Source organism: Bubalus kerabau, chromosome 9, assembly GCF_029407905.1.
Source record: "Bubalus kerabau isolate K-KA32 ecotype Philippines breed swamp buffalo chromosome 9, PCC_UOA_SB_1v2, whole genome shotgun sequence".
Taxonomy (NCBI): domain Eukaryota; kingdom Metazoa; phylum Chordata; class Mammalia; order Artiodactyla; family Bovidae; genus Bubalus; species Bubalus kerabau.
In genome coordinates this window covers 46,166,752-46,182,157 of record NC_073632.1, presented here as the reverse complement: position 1 = coordinate 46,182,157, position 15,406 = coordinate 46,166,752, and the positions used below count along the sequence as shown (strand labels likewise).

At 40.4% G+C, this 15,406-nt stretch overlaps 1 protein-coding gene across 3 annotated transcripts in view; it reads right to left on the bottom strand.

The window, feature by feature from the left end:
- Window positions 1–15,406, bottom strand: part of LAMA4 (laminin subunit alpha 4) — a 142,281-nt gene that overhangs the window by 61,383 nt on the left and 65,492 nt on the right. For all 3 annotated transcript variants that reach the window (XM_055535140.1, XM_055535139.1, XM_055535141.1), the window contains 4 exons: window positions 13,727–13,878; window positions 11,796–11,906; window positions 4,751–4,862; window positions 1,738–1,905 (listed from right to left, as the gene is read on the bottom strand). In XM_055535140.1, the coding sequence (XP_055391115.1) occupies window positions 1,738–1,905; window positions 4,751–4,862; window positions 11,796–11,906; window positions 13,727–13,878 (543 nt within the window). The remainder of the gene's footprint in view (window positions 1–1,737; window positions 1,906–4,750; window positions 4,863–11,795; window positions 11,907–13,726; window positions 13,879–15,406) is intronic.

The window sequence follows — 15,406 nt, the reverse complement described above, 5'->3', positions numbered from 1 at the left end:
CTGGACTCAGAAACAGGCCTGAGATTCTGCCTTATTTCTTACTGTTTCTAAGACCTTGTAAGTCTGCTATCACAATATACCTTTATGCCAAAATTACTCCTCTATTAAAATATTCACAACAAGTTTTAACAGAAGTTGACAGTGACAATTGTAGGAAAATGATCTAATGTAGGTGTTCTTAACCCTTTCTGTATCATGGGCCCCTTTACAACCTGGCAAAGCCTTCATTCAGATCCCTTCTTATATGTTTTTAAATGTACAAGATAAAATATGTAGCACTAAAAAGATGTATAAAAATTGGTAATATAATAATACATGTGCTTCCTTATCAGTGTGTTAACTAATAAGATTTAGGGGTGAAACCAGTAACTACTAAAATTCTTGAATTATTGATGAATTTAGCATTGTGAAATAACAGTGACAACTGAAATATGATACACAAACCTGTAGCCTCTTTTTGTTGACTGTGTAGATTAAAATGGACACAATTTTTTTATAACTCTTCTATCAAGAGTCAAGTCTTTTTCCTCACCCTTGAATCTGGGCTGGTTTTGACCAACAGAGGGCTTCCCTCATACCTCAGTTGGTAAAGAATCCATCTGCAAAGCAGGAGAGCCCGGTTTGATTCCTGGGTTGGGAAGATCCCCTGGAGAAGGGATAGGCTACCCACTCCAGTATTCTTGGGCTTCCCTTGTGGCTTAGTTGGTAAAGAATTCGCCTGCAATGTGGGAGATCTGGGTTTGATCCCCAGGTTGGGAAGATCCCCTGGAAAAGGGATAGGCTACCCACTCCAGTATTCTGGTGTGGAGAATTTCATGGACTGTATAGTCCATGGACTTGCAAAGAGTTGGACATGACTGATCAACTTTCACTTTCACTTTGACCAATGGAATGAATATGACATTGCTGAGTTCCAAGGCCAGGCCTTGAGAGACCTTGTACTTTCCATTCTTGCCCTCCTGGAAGGCTTCTGCCATATGAACAAGCTCAGTGAGCTTTCCAGAGAATAAAACCCCACGTGGAGGGAGATGCCCAGCCATCCCAGCTAAGACCCCAGACATGTGAGTGAACTTCACCACATGGAGCAGAGATGATCTGTCTAGGTTGAGTCCAACCCAAATTGCCAACCTATTAAATCATGAACAAATAAATGCTTATTGTTTTAATGTCTGGGGTAGATTGTGAGATAGTAATTGATAACTGACATAATGACCAAGTCATAGATTCACTAATACTACTGTGGTTTGTTATTTACATTAATCATTAAAGGAAATGTTAAATTTCCAGTGAGGTTTCAAAGTCATTAAAAGTCACTCACGGACATCCGAACATCAATGTTGCTGGGCTTTGTTTTGTTTACATCTTTACTGCCTTCTCAATGAGACTTCTCTTATTAAAGTTTTGGGAATTGCTTCCCTTAGCTTTCCTTCCCCTGTTTTTTCACCAGCTGCTACATTCCTATTTTTTTCTCCTCAGGAGTAAAATCTTGTAGATTCCTTGTGGAATCTCAGCAGTTTCTCAAAAGCTGAAGGTTGGGTCTGGATTTAAAATTCCTGGTCTATATATAGAGAGTCAAGTTGTCCTGAAGAACTCCCTGAGGCCACTTTAAATGCTCAGTGACTCTGAATATTGGGAATTGGTTGCTTTGACCAAACGCTGCCCTGTGACTGGGTGTCCTCTCCTGGACCCACAAAGGAAGCAGACATGTGCTGGCCTCTAGAAGCTGAATATACCTACATTCATGGGCTTCGTCTGCCTCCTCGTCCACAAGTTCCCGTTGGGTGAGGAACGGCTGACGGCGTTGGATCTCCTCAAGCATCTTCTGTGCCAACACCAGCTTCTCGGAGATTTCCTCAGAGCTAAGTTCCTGCTCTTCCCCATAATACAGCATCTTGCTGCTGATCTCTGAAAGGAAGGGCACGGTGAGAGAAGGCAGGAGGGGGAAGTGATGGGGAGTCTGACAGTGACGTCACTGAAAACATGAACAACGAGGGCAACGGGCAGGGCTGATCCTAAAACGGAGACAGAGACCCGATGCAAAGACAGCGTGGTGGTGGTCATGCTGTGAATACTGGTGTCGGCCCTGGAGTTCATCATATATTCCAGGGAGAGGTTAAACCAAAGGAAGTCACTCTTTGCTTTTCATTTGGCAACTTCAGAACAGGAATGGAATTAATACCTAGTTTGCTCTGATTTCAGTTGAGTCTGATTTTACTATGATTAAAAAATGTTAATATTTAAGAAACACAAATCTAGGGTCTTTGATCAATCTTTTATATAATAAAATATATAATTTGGAGAAAATGTTCTGATGTATCACCTGTCACACATAGGAAGCATTGGAGATACTAATTGTAATTTAGCCAAGGATTTTACCTAAGCTCTAAGCCAAAATGAGTGTACACTGATGGCTGTTTAAGTTAGTCTTTCAGATTGTTGTACAGACTAGATATAACACAGAGGTTTCTTACAGCAGGATGTGAGCTTTTGCTCATTAATATATACATTTTTTTTTTTTTGCAACTGCTCTTTGCTTTCTGTGGTATGACTGCCTGGCAAGACTGTTCAATTCTGACTCTGGGTCATTCTCAGCCTACATCCATAAGTAGTATCCATTTCAGAACCAGAGGGACGGCTGAGGCTCAGAGGCAATACATGGGTTGTCTGAATACTGGCAGAGCTGAGCAGGCCTCTGGTTCCCTCTTCCTACTATATATGATCAGATGAAAGTTATGTAATTGCCACCTTGTCCTATGGTAGCGCCAGGAGGAAGCATTTTATCTTCCTGGCATAAATGAAATTGTCTGTCTGTGGTTTACTATGATCTATATGGTTGGCCAGACAAGATGGGTAAACAACACTGGTCTCACATAAATCATACCAGGATAAGGGCTTGTATTTCATATGGATAATAGCTTGAAGGTCACCAGTAGTTACTTTAGAGATGGCTGGGAATAAGGAATGACACACTCCTGGTGTGCAGCATCCCTGAATTCTGAAGCAAGGAAGATAAATAGGGGCAGAGGTTTTCAGTGCTGTAAATATTACTGATAAAAGCTTTAGAAACTAAAATATACTTAAAACTCAAGAAGGAATTAAGTACTCATTTATCAAGTAAAGTATAAAATATTAACCCTTGAAATAAACTAAACATATATATTTTCCTTAGATCTAGCATTGGCAATGCTGAATTTCTTGGCATTTTTATGCAGATATTATATTTACAATCTGGCTTATTTTATTTTAGCCATGTCTGCTCTAGATTAGAAAAAGGAAATACAGAGAATAACATTTATGCTTTTGGTCTTTGAAGGCTGTTCATACATTACTTTAAAAAGGTAGAAACTGATGGAAATTACTGTTTTCTATTTACGTTTCTTTTGTATTTTTTCCTTCTTATTCTATGTCCTACGGTCAAATAAGGGTCAAATAAGAAGGCTTAGATTCCTTCCAAATGAAATACCCTAAAATCACAATTTGAGTTACACAGCAAAGGTGAACTGTTTTTTTTTTTTTTTTCCCCCTGAATGGCTAAGATCTAAGATGCAAGCTTTTTCTGCTGCCGAGAGGGACATTTATTTCTTAATTAGATGACATCAGCTAATCTAGGTTTAATCTTACTTTTTGAATAAATCAATTTTAACTATAAAATATTATATGGAAAGAACATTTTATTGGTAGATGCAAAAGCATGAAATAGTAAGGATGGGAGCAGGGGATGTTTGAAATGCATACCATTTGTTTTTATTATGTATTATGGGCACCGAAGGAAATACAGCGAATGATTAATCTTGGCTCAATACATCCCTTGTCCTGGAATATGCTCCCTCTACCTCAGGATAAAGATATGAATCTTCCGTTGTGGGTCCCTTTACTGTCATTGTGCCCTTGAGATGTACTTGTAGTTGTCATCCAGCTCTTAATATATAGGATAATAAAAACTACGGAAACACACAAATACTGTATCTTAGCAGACTGTAACCCAAGTAAATTCTCTTTATCTTAGAACCAAAGCAATCGCCTGTTTTCTGTTGGTAAACTGAAGGCTTGCTTTCAGCGTGCTATTAAGATAGTCTTCAAAATGCAGCCTGCGTTTATGAGAAGCTGGAATACAAGTAAGTAAACCTTCAAGAAGAAAGGTAAATCTGCCAGTTTTATGCCTTAAGGCAAAGAACCCTTCCACACCCACTCTTGGCGTTTCTTCTGGACTGGTGACCAGAGCATGCACCTGCCTGGCTCTTAGGACAGTATGAGAGGCAGCACAGGGTAACTTGGATTCGTGGACAGTCTGCTGCCATTCTAAAGGCAGGGTTTCACTGCGAATAACTGAGAAAAATGTGACTCCTACTCAACTCTTGCATTTTAGAGACAACACAGAATGTAATTTCCTCTACTGGAAAGGTATACTGGCATTTCACTTCTGCGAAATGTGTGGAAAGGGAATGATTTTTTACATACATTCTTTTTTTTTTTTTCCTTTTGGCTGCGCTGCCTGAGTCCTAACCACTGGACTGTCAGGAAATTTCCTCTACTCTCCACATTTATTATTGAAAATAGACAGTGGAGATGAGTGCTCAGAAGTCCCAGACAAACAAATGTGAAAGAAGATCTTACAGGAGTTTGAAACGGTAACACTCTAACAACAGGTCCTGGCACACAATAAACACTAACAGTAGCCGTTACTTTTATTGCTGTTAATAACATGAGTGATTCCTTGACATGGAGCTGAACCAGTAGAGAATATATTTACCTTGGATTTTATCCCTCATATTGTGGGCTTGCTCTGCAAGCTGAGTTGCGTGGTTAATGGTATCCATGCTTTCCTTCTGAGCCAACTGGACCTTTCTTGAAGCTTGGCTTTCCTATAAATAATCCGTATAAACAACAGATTAATTTTATGAGAAGGAAAGGCTGTGTATATGCATGTGGGGGTGGGTGAGCATAATGTATTCTGTAAACATAAATTTCCCTGACATGCGAAAGTTCTGTAACATATAAAATGGACTCATGCATGAAGATGGATGTGATGACTAGCTTTAGAATTACAGATGCTATTTCTATTCCTAAGCCATCAGTCACAGTTCAATCCAAACCACCCACCTTTCATAAGTAATCTACCCTTTGAATTTTTACTCTATCTCAAGATGCCAGACTGGGGAATTATCCATGTCTGCTGATCAGTTTGACATTGTGCTGACTGAAATCCTTAAGGGTTCAAAGGGAAACATGTTGAGAAAGCAGGCAGATCTCAAAATGTTCCATGTATCCAGTGGCTTCTGGGTGTTCCAGCCACTGCTGCAACTAAATTACCACAGAGATTGAAAGGATTATGCTCACTAGGCTAAACGCTATTTTCAGTGCTGCCTTCCAAATTCCCATCAACACTGAAGGCACTTGTGTACAAATAATTACTCAAGCAGTTTTGGCTCAGAGTGAATGAAGTTCTTCTCTGAGAAGCTGATTTCATTCTTTCAACTCTGTTTCAGAACTCACATGTAGGATCTGTCAAGATGAACCCCCAACTCAAATGTGGCTCCTGAAGAAAGGATGTGTGGGTGTGCACGTGTACATGCGTATTTCTCTCTGTGTGTATAAAGACAGAAGAGAAAGTAAAGTGAAAGTGTAGTCACTTGGTTGTGTCCAACTCTTTGCGATCCCACGGACTGTAGCCCGCCAGGCACTTCTGTCCATGGAATTCTCTAGGCAAGTATACTGGAATTCTCTAGGCAAGAATACTGGAATGGAAGGCCATTTCCTTCTCCAAGGGATCTTCCTGACTCAGCGATTGAACCTAGGTCTCATGCATTGCAGCCAGATTCTTTACTGTCTGAGCCACAAGGGAAGCATGTCTTAAAAAAATGGTTCAAGGCCAAGACACTGGCCTGGATGCACAGCATGGGGATGGGTACATACTCTGGCATCAGAAAGATGGATTCATGGGTTATATTTAAGAGGTGGGACACTTCCTCAGTCTGGCATTTGATCAAGCGCCCACTCGCCTTGCCCAGTGTCTTTCTGGTTCAGCTCTGTGACAAAGAAGCTGTACCTGCCTGGATTGCCAGGTGACCTGCTACACAGAGTGCTGGCTGGTAGGCCCCCAGAACAGGAGAGTGGCTGTTTCAAATCTCTCTCCTTTCATCTCTTGTTCCAGTGGGAGGATTACGCCATGCTTTTACCTGGAATGTTTTTATGCAACCCACTCCAGTAGTCTCGTCTGCGAAATCCCAGGGACAGAGGAGCCCAGCACTACAGGCATTGGGGTCACAAAGAGTTGGACGCGACTGAGTGACTGAACAACCACCACACAGCATAACCCAAGCCACTGGCCCTTTAAGGAGGAGAATGCGGAGATGGTATCCCAGCAAACACATGCCCCAGGAGCTTTTCATTGGCACTGTATCCAAAATCCCTCCAAAGTTCCCTGTGCAGCAATACTGCCGCTCCTTCGCTGAAATGCATGCTCTCTGAATGGACACAGCAATCTGAGTCACATGTTCTTTTCCCACAATTTCAATCTCCCTCTTGCCCTGTTCTAATGCTTTCTGGAAACACAAGCTTTGTGGTCACTTTAAAATTAGATGATGTAGAAAATAAAATGAATCTTATTCTTGATGTCATCCCTCGCTACTTTTAAAAAATAGGGACACAGACCTATAAAACATTAAAAAATGTTTAAAGTTGATTTTTGGTCCAGTTTAAATTCAGTTATATTTACAAAATACAACATGCATATTTTTGACTTTGGCTTCATCCTTCAAGGGAAAAGGTTTATTGTTATTACTGTGTTCATTTATTTCTTGATATGGAAACTGAATTCACCGAAGTAATGAAAGACAGCTAGAGAATAACTCAAAGACAAGCTCTTTTGACCAACACCAGAGGGCGCTTAGATACATACATTTAAAAAAAGACAGCAGCAAAGAGGAACATCTGCTACTTTAAACTGCAAAATTACTGATATAATATATTTGAAAGTTCTACGGTTTTCTTTAACTTTGATTATGGAAGGAAAATAATGATATGGGCACATGGTAAAACAGGTGCATCCTGCTCTAAGGAAAACTATTAAAAAATTAGCTCACAACTGTAAGCTGGTTGATGTTTAGCATTACAAATGGATTAATCACTTACTCATCTCAGCAGTGAATTCTGACACCCGTTTGATATAAAGGTGGCAAGAATTTCATTTACTATACAGGGCGTAAAGTATAGTGTACCTAGAATACTATTCTATTGAGTGAGGATGCTAATCATTATCTAGCATGGTCCGGACTCTTCTGAGAGTGAAAGGGGATCTTTGACTAATAACTCTAAGATAAGCATAAACAGAGGCAGTGCCAGACAAAACGGCAGTAGGAATACTGGTGTGCCATTTCACAATCAGTACGGTGATGTCTACTTGTGTGGGTTTAACTATCTCCTAAACATTGAAATACTTTTCCAGCCTTGATCTCTTCTCTTGAGCTACAGACTCAAATCTCTGGCATCCACAGGTACTTCACCTGACGAGGTCCAGAGAATCCATTCTGAATTATCAGTCTTGGCCATTTATCTTTCCAAGTCTAATAGCTTACATCTTTGCAACTCTTCATATTCAACTGGTCATTGAATCACTTTGATCTCACTTGCCCTTCTGGCCTCTCTTCTTGTTCACTAGTTTGAGTTTATCCCAGTTCACTGCAATTTCCTTTCCAATGAACACAAGGTAGCAACGGACTGCGCCTGTTTGGATTACTGTGACAGTCTACTAACTGGTGTCCCTGTCTTCAGTCTTAAACTCACCAATTTATCATCCCCACTGCAGAGCAATGTTTCTGAAACTTCGTACCTAATCAGCTCATTGTTGTAGGTAAATGCTCCAATATCTTCCAAAGTCCATAGGATGAGCATGGTGGGCAAGGTTCTTCACGATTTGGCCTCTGAGACCCTCTTCAGCATTGTCTGCTGCTCCTTGCTTTTTAAATTAATCTTCTGCAATGCCAAGGCTGAAGTTCTACAGTCTTCTGCTGCTGCTGCTAAAGTCACTTCAGTCGTGTCCGACTCTGTGTGACCCCATAGACGGAAGCCCATCAGGCTCCTCCATCCCTGGGATTCTCCAGGCAAGAACACTGGAGTGGGTACAGTCTTCTGGTCAACTGTAATTGAAACATATTTTGACTTTTTGTCCTGTCTTTTTATCAGGATTGGAGATGAGGCTTTTGGTGTATGGAAGTGATCTACTTTCCTTCCAATCCTAAAGGTCTTCATATGTGTTGCTGTAGTTGAAGGAGGAAGGATGAGATGGAGGAGATGGAGAAGTGTAGGGAACAGTGTGGCACCCTCCTGAGCCAGCTCTTGGGAGACTGGGCTCTAGATCCAGATGGCAGAGGGCAGCACTGAGACTGGGAGAGGGTCACTATCTTCACTTCTGCTAGTAGGCTAGTCCACTCTGGCTCTGAGTATGGTGCCTTTGGGAACACGGGAGAGTGGAATCTTGACAGAGGCTTTGGTATTTCATTACAGACATGATCAGCAGTGGCAAAATAGAGACTTTTTTGAGCAGCAGCTCTTTGGGAACACAAATGCATGGGCATCCTTTAGGGGTTTCCCAGAAGTTGCTGTTGTTCAGTCACTCAGTCATGTCTGACTCTTTGCAACCCCATGGACTGCATCATGCCAGGCTTCCCTGTCCTTCACCATCTCCTAAAGCTTGCTCAAACTCATGTCCATCAAGTCGGTGATGCCATCCAACTATCTCATCCTCTGTTGTCCGTTTCTTCTCCCACCTTGAATCTTTCCCAGCATCAGGGTCTTTTCTAGTGACTCAGTTTTTCGTATCTGGTGGCCAAAGGATTGGCACTTCAGCTTCAGCATCAGTCCTTCCAATGAATATTCAGGACTGATTTCCTTTAGGATTGCCTGGTTTGCTCTCCTTGCAGTCCAAGGGACTCTCAAGCGTCCTCTCCAACACCATAGCTGAAAAGCATCAATTCTTCAGTGCTCAGTCTTCTTTATGGTCCAACTCTCACATCCATACATGACTACTGGAAAAATCATAGCTTTGACTATATGGTCCTCTGTTGGCAAAGTAATGTCTCTGGTTTTTAATACACTGTCTAGGTTGGTCATAGCTTTTCTTCCAAGGAGTAAGTGTCTTTTAATTTCATGGCTGTAGTCACCATCTGCAGTGATTTTGGAGCCCAAGAAAATAAAGTCTCTCGCTGTTTCCACATCTATTTGCCATGAAGTGGTGGGACTGTATGCCATAATCTTCATTTTTTTAATGTTGAGTTTTAAGTCAGCTTTTTCACTCTCTTCTTTTACCTTCATCAAAAGACTCTTTAGTTTCTCTTTGCTTTCTGCCATAAGGGTGGTGTCATCTGCATATCTGAGGTTATTGATATTTCTCCTGGCAATCTTGATTCTATCTTGTGCTTCATCCAGCCCGGCATTTTGCATGATGTACTCTGCATATAAGTTAAATAAGCAGGGTGACAATATACAGCCTTGACGTATTCCTTTCCCAATTTGGAACCAATCTATCGTTCCATGTTCAGTTCTAACTGTTGCTTCTTGACCTGCATACAGGTTTCTCAGGACGTAGGTAAATTTCCCTAAGTATGGGGTGGGAAGAGGCAGTAGGATTTATCAAAAGAGGGCTAGAGGACTTAGATATGGAAGTTGGGGCAAGAACCCAGTAACTTTAAGTTAATGTAAACTGTGAGATTTGGGTTACATTAGATTCATGTAACAGATACTTTGCATACAGAGGGTACAGTTGTCCCTTGAACAATGCAGGGGTTTGGGGCACCGATACAGTTGAAAATCCAGGTATAACTTTACAGTTGGCCCTCCATATCTGAGGTTCTATACCCTTGGACTCAACCAACTGTGGATCATGTAATACCATTGTACCATAGTATCAAAAAACACCTGTGTGTAAGTGGACCCTCGAAGTTCAAACCTGTGTTGTTCAAGGATCAACCACATTTTCAATTTTAAGAGGCAACATTACTGTGATTTTTACCACACTATGGGAATCTACAGTGAAATTCTTCATTCTAGTTAAAGTTAAATATTGTGAACTTTTCTTGATAGAAGGCTTTCTAAGACAAAGCTTTTATTACATCCTTCTAAGAATCAATTATGAACTTTTCTAGACCAAGGGCTTGAAGGATGCTTGAGAAGTCATTAAGACTAGCTCTGGGTGTTTGTTTCAAAGTGTTTCAGCAGGTTCTTGTACCATCAGGACTGTTGATGTCACAAGAAGGATGTTATTTTCAGTAAGAATCAATGGAAACACCTGGGTGAATGTTCTAGCAGCTTCATCATCAACTTCCTGCTTTGGGGGTCTGTTCTTGTTGCTCAGAAGCCTTTTCTACTGTGATATTCCTTTTAAGCTTACATTATTTCCTCCCCATGAAAACCTGAATTTAATTAATATTGGAAGTAGGAAAACTGTACAAGAAAACAATCAGGAACTCTATGTCGAAGCTATGGGAGGAACTAATCTTGGTGAAAACATTTCCTCAAGAATTTGAGACACTTCCAGCAAGTTCCAGCCATGACATAGAAATGAAATTACAATGAGTTTTCACAAAGATTTCTTTCATGGTATTTTCCTTTGAACTTTAAGAGATCTCACTGCTCCTCAAATGTTGATGGTTGCATGGAGAAAGGGGCACACAATTTTTATATGCATTTAAAAGCAGCTGAATCTTCCAAGGATTCAATTAAAGTAATTCATATTTTTAGAAGCATAATCTCTTAGTTTAAGAGGTCCAAGGTCAAAAGAGATTATCAGAGTCATTTTAACCATTATTTTTGCTGAAAATGAGAATTGTTTCCAAAAAGAACAACAGTTTATATCAAATATTAGTATCTGAAAGCAGAAATTCCAGGGTACTCTGGGCAGAACTGGTGGAACATAATCAGGGGAAAAAATGTGTTAAAGATTTTAGTATATTAAACATGGTGCCTTGGAGCTTAGTTGCATTTTCTATTTTTTTATTAGATGGATATTTTTCCATTAGACCCTTGCGGAATGACTTTGCTCATGTTTTAATGTTTTTGTTAATCTGTGAGAGCTTTTACAAGCCACATTTCCCTCAACATTTTTCTTAGTCTCACTGACTTTTTTCATTTATTTAGTTATTTTACTGAGTATTTGCAATTTTACCTTGTCAAATCTATTCTTCTTTTTACTATAATTCTTCACACTATATTTAATTGCATTTTTATTTTCTTTCAAGATTTAATAATTATCTAGTTCTGTTTTCTTGAAAATTTTAGATTTAAACTAAAGTCTTTAATCTGTTTGAAGTTCATTTTATTAATAGTATATGGTAAAAAATGAGGGTCCAAAGTGTTCTTTTTCCCCTGCAAAACTGCAAAATTGCTTTCTCAACACAATTTCTCCTCTTTCATTATTTAATGCATCCTGTAGCAAGCATTTAAAGTTTATATTCTATGTAATAAAGTTTACTTCTGGACACTCTATAGCTCTTAGCCATAAAATGTTAAGGCAAACAGCTGAACGAATATCCAAATGAAATACATATCAATGATATTTACCAGCAGCAAACACAACGAAAGTTGCCCATAAACATGGTTTTTCAAGGAAACCAATCAAAATGGGAAGATATAGTAGAGACCAAACGTATTAACTTTATCCTCAGGTTTTGCCTTGATTTATCTTAAGGCACCTGGGTCCCTGCATTTTTCTGAGCTGTGTTAAGCCTCAATCATTTGTGACTAGCCAGTCTCACACTAGCTAAATCCCTCATTGAAGTTAGTCTCAGAAACCAAATACATACCCTTTCAGCTAATTCCTCCACGTCAGACTGAAGGCTTTTCATTGTGTTTTCAGCATTGTTGATTTGTATCTTTCTTAGGACATACTGGTTTTCTCTTTCTGACAATTTTGTCTGTGGATTAAAAAAAAAACCAAATATGTATTTTTCCATAGTCAGTAGATGTGCACACCAGGTTTGTAAAAATACACAGAAAACCCTTTCAGTCTAAGAGGACTACAGTAGAGAGTTAGCCTTTATTCTCAAAATAGCGGGGTCCACAGGCTACTGCAAGCTGGTATGAAATTTGAGGTCTGCATGAGGGGACTGAGAGCTCTGGGGACAGAAATTCTGTGAGCTCCCCTCAGTAGGCTGGAGAATCTGGTGTGGGCTGTGCTGGTTCTGGGGAACGGGTACCTTTTGCAAATTTGCAAAAAGGCTCAATATAGACGGGTGGTGGCTTTGCATGTCTGAGTTTTAAAATTTCAATTCTGGCAGGTCTTCGAGGAAATGATAACCCACCTTGATCAATGAAAATGGAGTTCTAGAAATTCAGTTTCCTCTTTCTAGTGTAAGGAGAACAATTATTTTTATTTCAGACAATTTTCCCTTTTCATTTCCATTTTTGAGGAGTTTGCACCAGGTGTAGCTTTCCTTCAATTGCTTTGAGTAAGTCCTTCAATCTGGGCACTGACTTCCTATCAGCTACAATATTATTATATCTGATATAATAACTATTTCTACCTTGAAGCTGTCCTTTTGGGAAAAGAGGATTCAAGCAGTATCAGGAGGACTGAGTCTGGGTGACTCCTCTGAGAGTTATTGCCTTCATGTGTCCAAATAGATGAGTTTGGACAAAAAACAATTCCTAAACTGGGAATAAAGTGCTTACTAAGACTTCATCCAGCTTTACAACTTTGTGATTTTTGTTTTGTTTTACACTTTGCCAATTTGGGCAGTTGCTGTGGATATTATCTGTACCTCCTAAAAGCAGAGAATTGAGCACTTTCTATGTTAGATACTATTCTGACTGCTCTCTATATAACAAGTCACTGAATTCTCTCAACAACCCATGAGATAGGTGTAATAATTATCCTCAATTTTAGATGAGGGGAATGAAAACTAAAGAGGTTAAATAATTTACTTAAGGTCACAAAGCTAGTAAGTGTCAGAGCTGGGATTTGAATCTAAGCATTCTGGTGTCAAAATTTATGCTCTTAACCACTACGTTAATTTGACTAACAAAATAAAAAAGTATGCTGGAATTAGTTCTATTAACCTTTCAGCTGATTATCATTGTTTTAAAAAGTATCTGTTGGTTGTGATAGAAGCCTATAATTTAGAGAGGGAAAAAACACCTCTTAAAGCTTAGATGTATAAGCACTGTTACAGTTTTTGACTACTGTCTGCCGTTAACTTGCTTATCAGATTTAACCACTAGATCAAGGAAGAGAAACAGAGCATATGAGCATGCTTGTGTATTTGAGTGTGTGTGTGAGTATGGAAAAATGAGAAAAAATGTGTGTCAGTGAGATGGAATGGTAAGGGCAAAAGAAAGAGGGAGGAAAGAAAGGAAAGAGAGAGAACACGAGTGTATGAGTTTTCAGAGAAACCCATGAAAACATAGCAAACTGAAGCTAAGGTAATAGTATGTTTGCTATGTTGACTTAAGTAACCAATGTACAGCTTAAGAAAATAAGTGTTTCTCCTCTATCAATAGCTTTGTACATAGATACTAGTTTTTTAGTCATTTCATTTTCCATTAGCCTTTTTCATAGATGACAGCTCCTGGTTTAGGATGGAGTGCATGACTCTAATCAACTTTTCATAATTTCCCAGGTCTAGCAATCTGTAATATAATTACTGGACTCAGATAACAAAAGGGTAGGAGGTACTTGGAGTGACCCTGTGAAACCAGAGTGAAAATACACAGAAAGTACACCATTCTTGCATACTTTGAGGAGGTAGATGGTGGAGTTGATTTCGTTCACGTGCCTATGAGCTGCGGCACCAGATGACACACTCAGCAGGCTGGATTTGCTTTCTTCAATTGAGAGCGCTGCTAACCGAAGGTCATCCGTCAGATCCCAGATGCATTTATCGCAGCCTGGTGGTACAATTTCCCCAAAATCAAAGGTCAGCTGGGAAGCATGCTGCTCTAAGTTGGTCATTATATACCCTTCCTTGGTTAATACTATTCGCATTTTTGTTTCCTGAGGAGCTATTCTGGACTAGTCCTTATACTAAGAGAGCCTCAAATGACCAAAGTGTACATTGGGCACTATCCCTGCTTAAAACATAAACAACGAACATGCAACTGAAAAGCAGGTTACCATGAACGCTAATGGCTGAGCTGAGGAGGAAAGGAAGCACAAAGGGCAAGGCATCTGAGAGACGGCAGGTGGCTGAAAAGAACCTTCTCCCCACTTCTCTCTGGTTAGGGGAAAGCTGTCTGGGAGGATGCCCTCCACGTCAGGCTGTGGGTTTCTGCTTGGTGCCGGCCAGTGAAGATGGAACTCGCCTGCCATTTCTCCTCTCCCAGCAGCTTTCCTTACTGACTGTTCAGGTTCCAGTGCTTTCTCCTCACTGCACGGATGGCCCGGTGCCTCCCCATGGCCTGACTTCTTGTCTGAACAGGTCGGCAGGACCTCACTGTTTGCTAATATTATTCTCTGACAGCTGACGGCCCTGCACATGTGGTGAGGAGGGTGGCGGTTTCTCACTGCTTCCTGCATTTCACGTGCGAGTTCCTCTGACCACTGTCATCACCCCCACAATCCAATGCCCTCCTGGGATACACTCACTAAGGACACCCTTTGAAATTTTTCTGTTTCCAACCTCTTTCCACCAGATGTACTCTCATCTAGAGAACTGATAAATGGAGACTAAAGGGTTAATGGTTGTTAATATGTTAATTTGTTACTTGAAGTTTAATGCAGTCTTCCTCATATGCTCTCTCTAAGGAATGACTCCCCAGCCAGTACATCAGGCTGGTGGAGGAGACACAGAGAGGCCAAGTAGCCACCTTGATGTCCTTAAAGTGACTGTGCATAGAGGATCACCTATGCTGTCAGTATGCAAACTTTGCCCAGCCTGTGCGCCTTCCATCCTATCTCACCTTCTAATATGGGATTCATCGTGATATTAATCTCTTGTGCCCAGAGGGACTGAGGGGCCAAGATGTTTTTGTTTGGGGGAAGGGATATCTAATATTAAAGTAGTCTTTAAAACACTCTACTTAAAGCCAAATATTAGTTACTTTCTTGATAGAAGGCTTTCTAAGGCAAAACTTTCCTTAAAGCCTTCTAAAAATAAATCATGGACTTTTCTAGGCTATTGGCTTAAAGGACGCTTGAGAAGTCATTAAGACTGGCTCTGGGCATTTGTTTTGAAATGTTTCAGCAGGTACTTGGACCATTAGAACTACTCATGATTTGAGGTGGGCTTCCCTGATAGCTCAGTTGGTAAAGAATCTGCCTGCAACGCAGGAGACCCCAGTTCGATTCCTGGGTCAGGAAGATCCACTGGAGAAGGGATAGACTACCCTCTCCAGTATTTTTGGCTTCCCTTGTGACTCAGCTGGTAAAGAATCCACCTGCAATGTGGGAGACCTGGGTTCAATCCCTGGGCTGGGA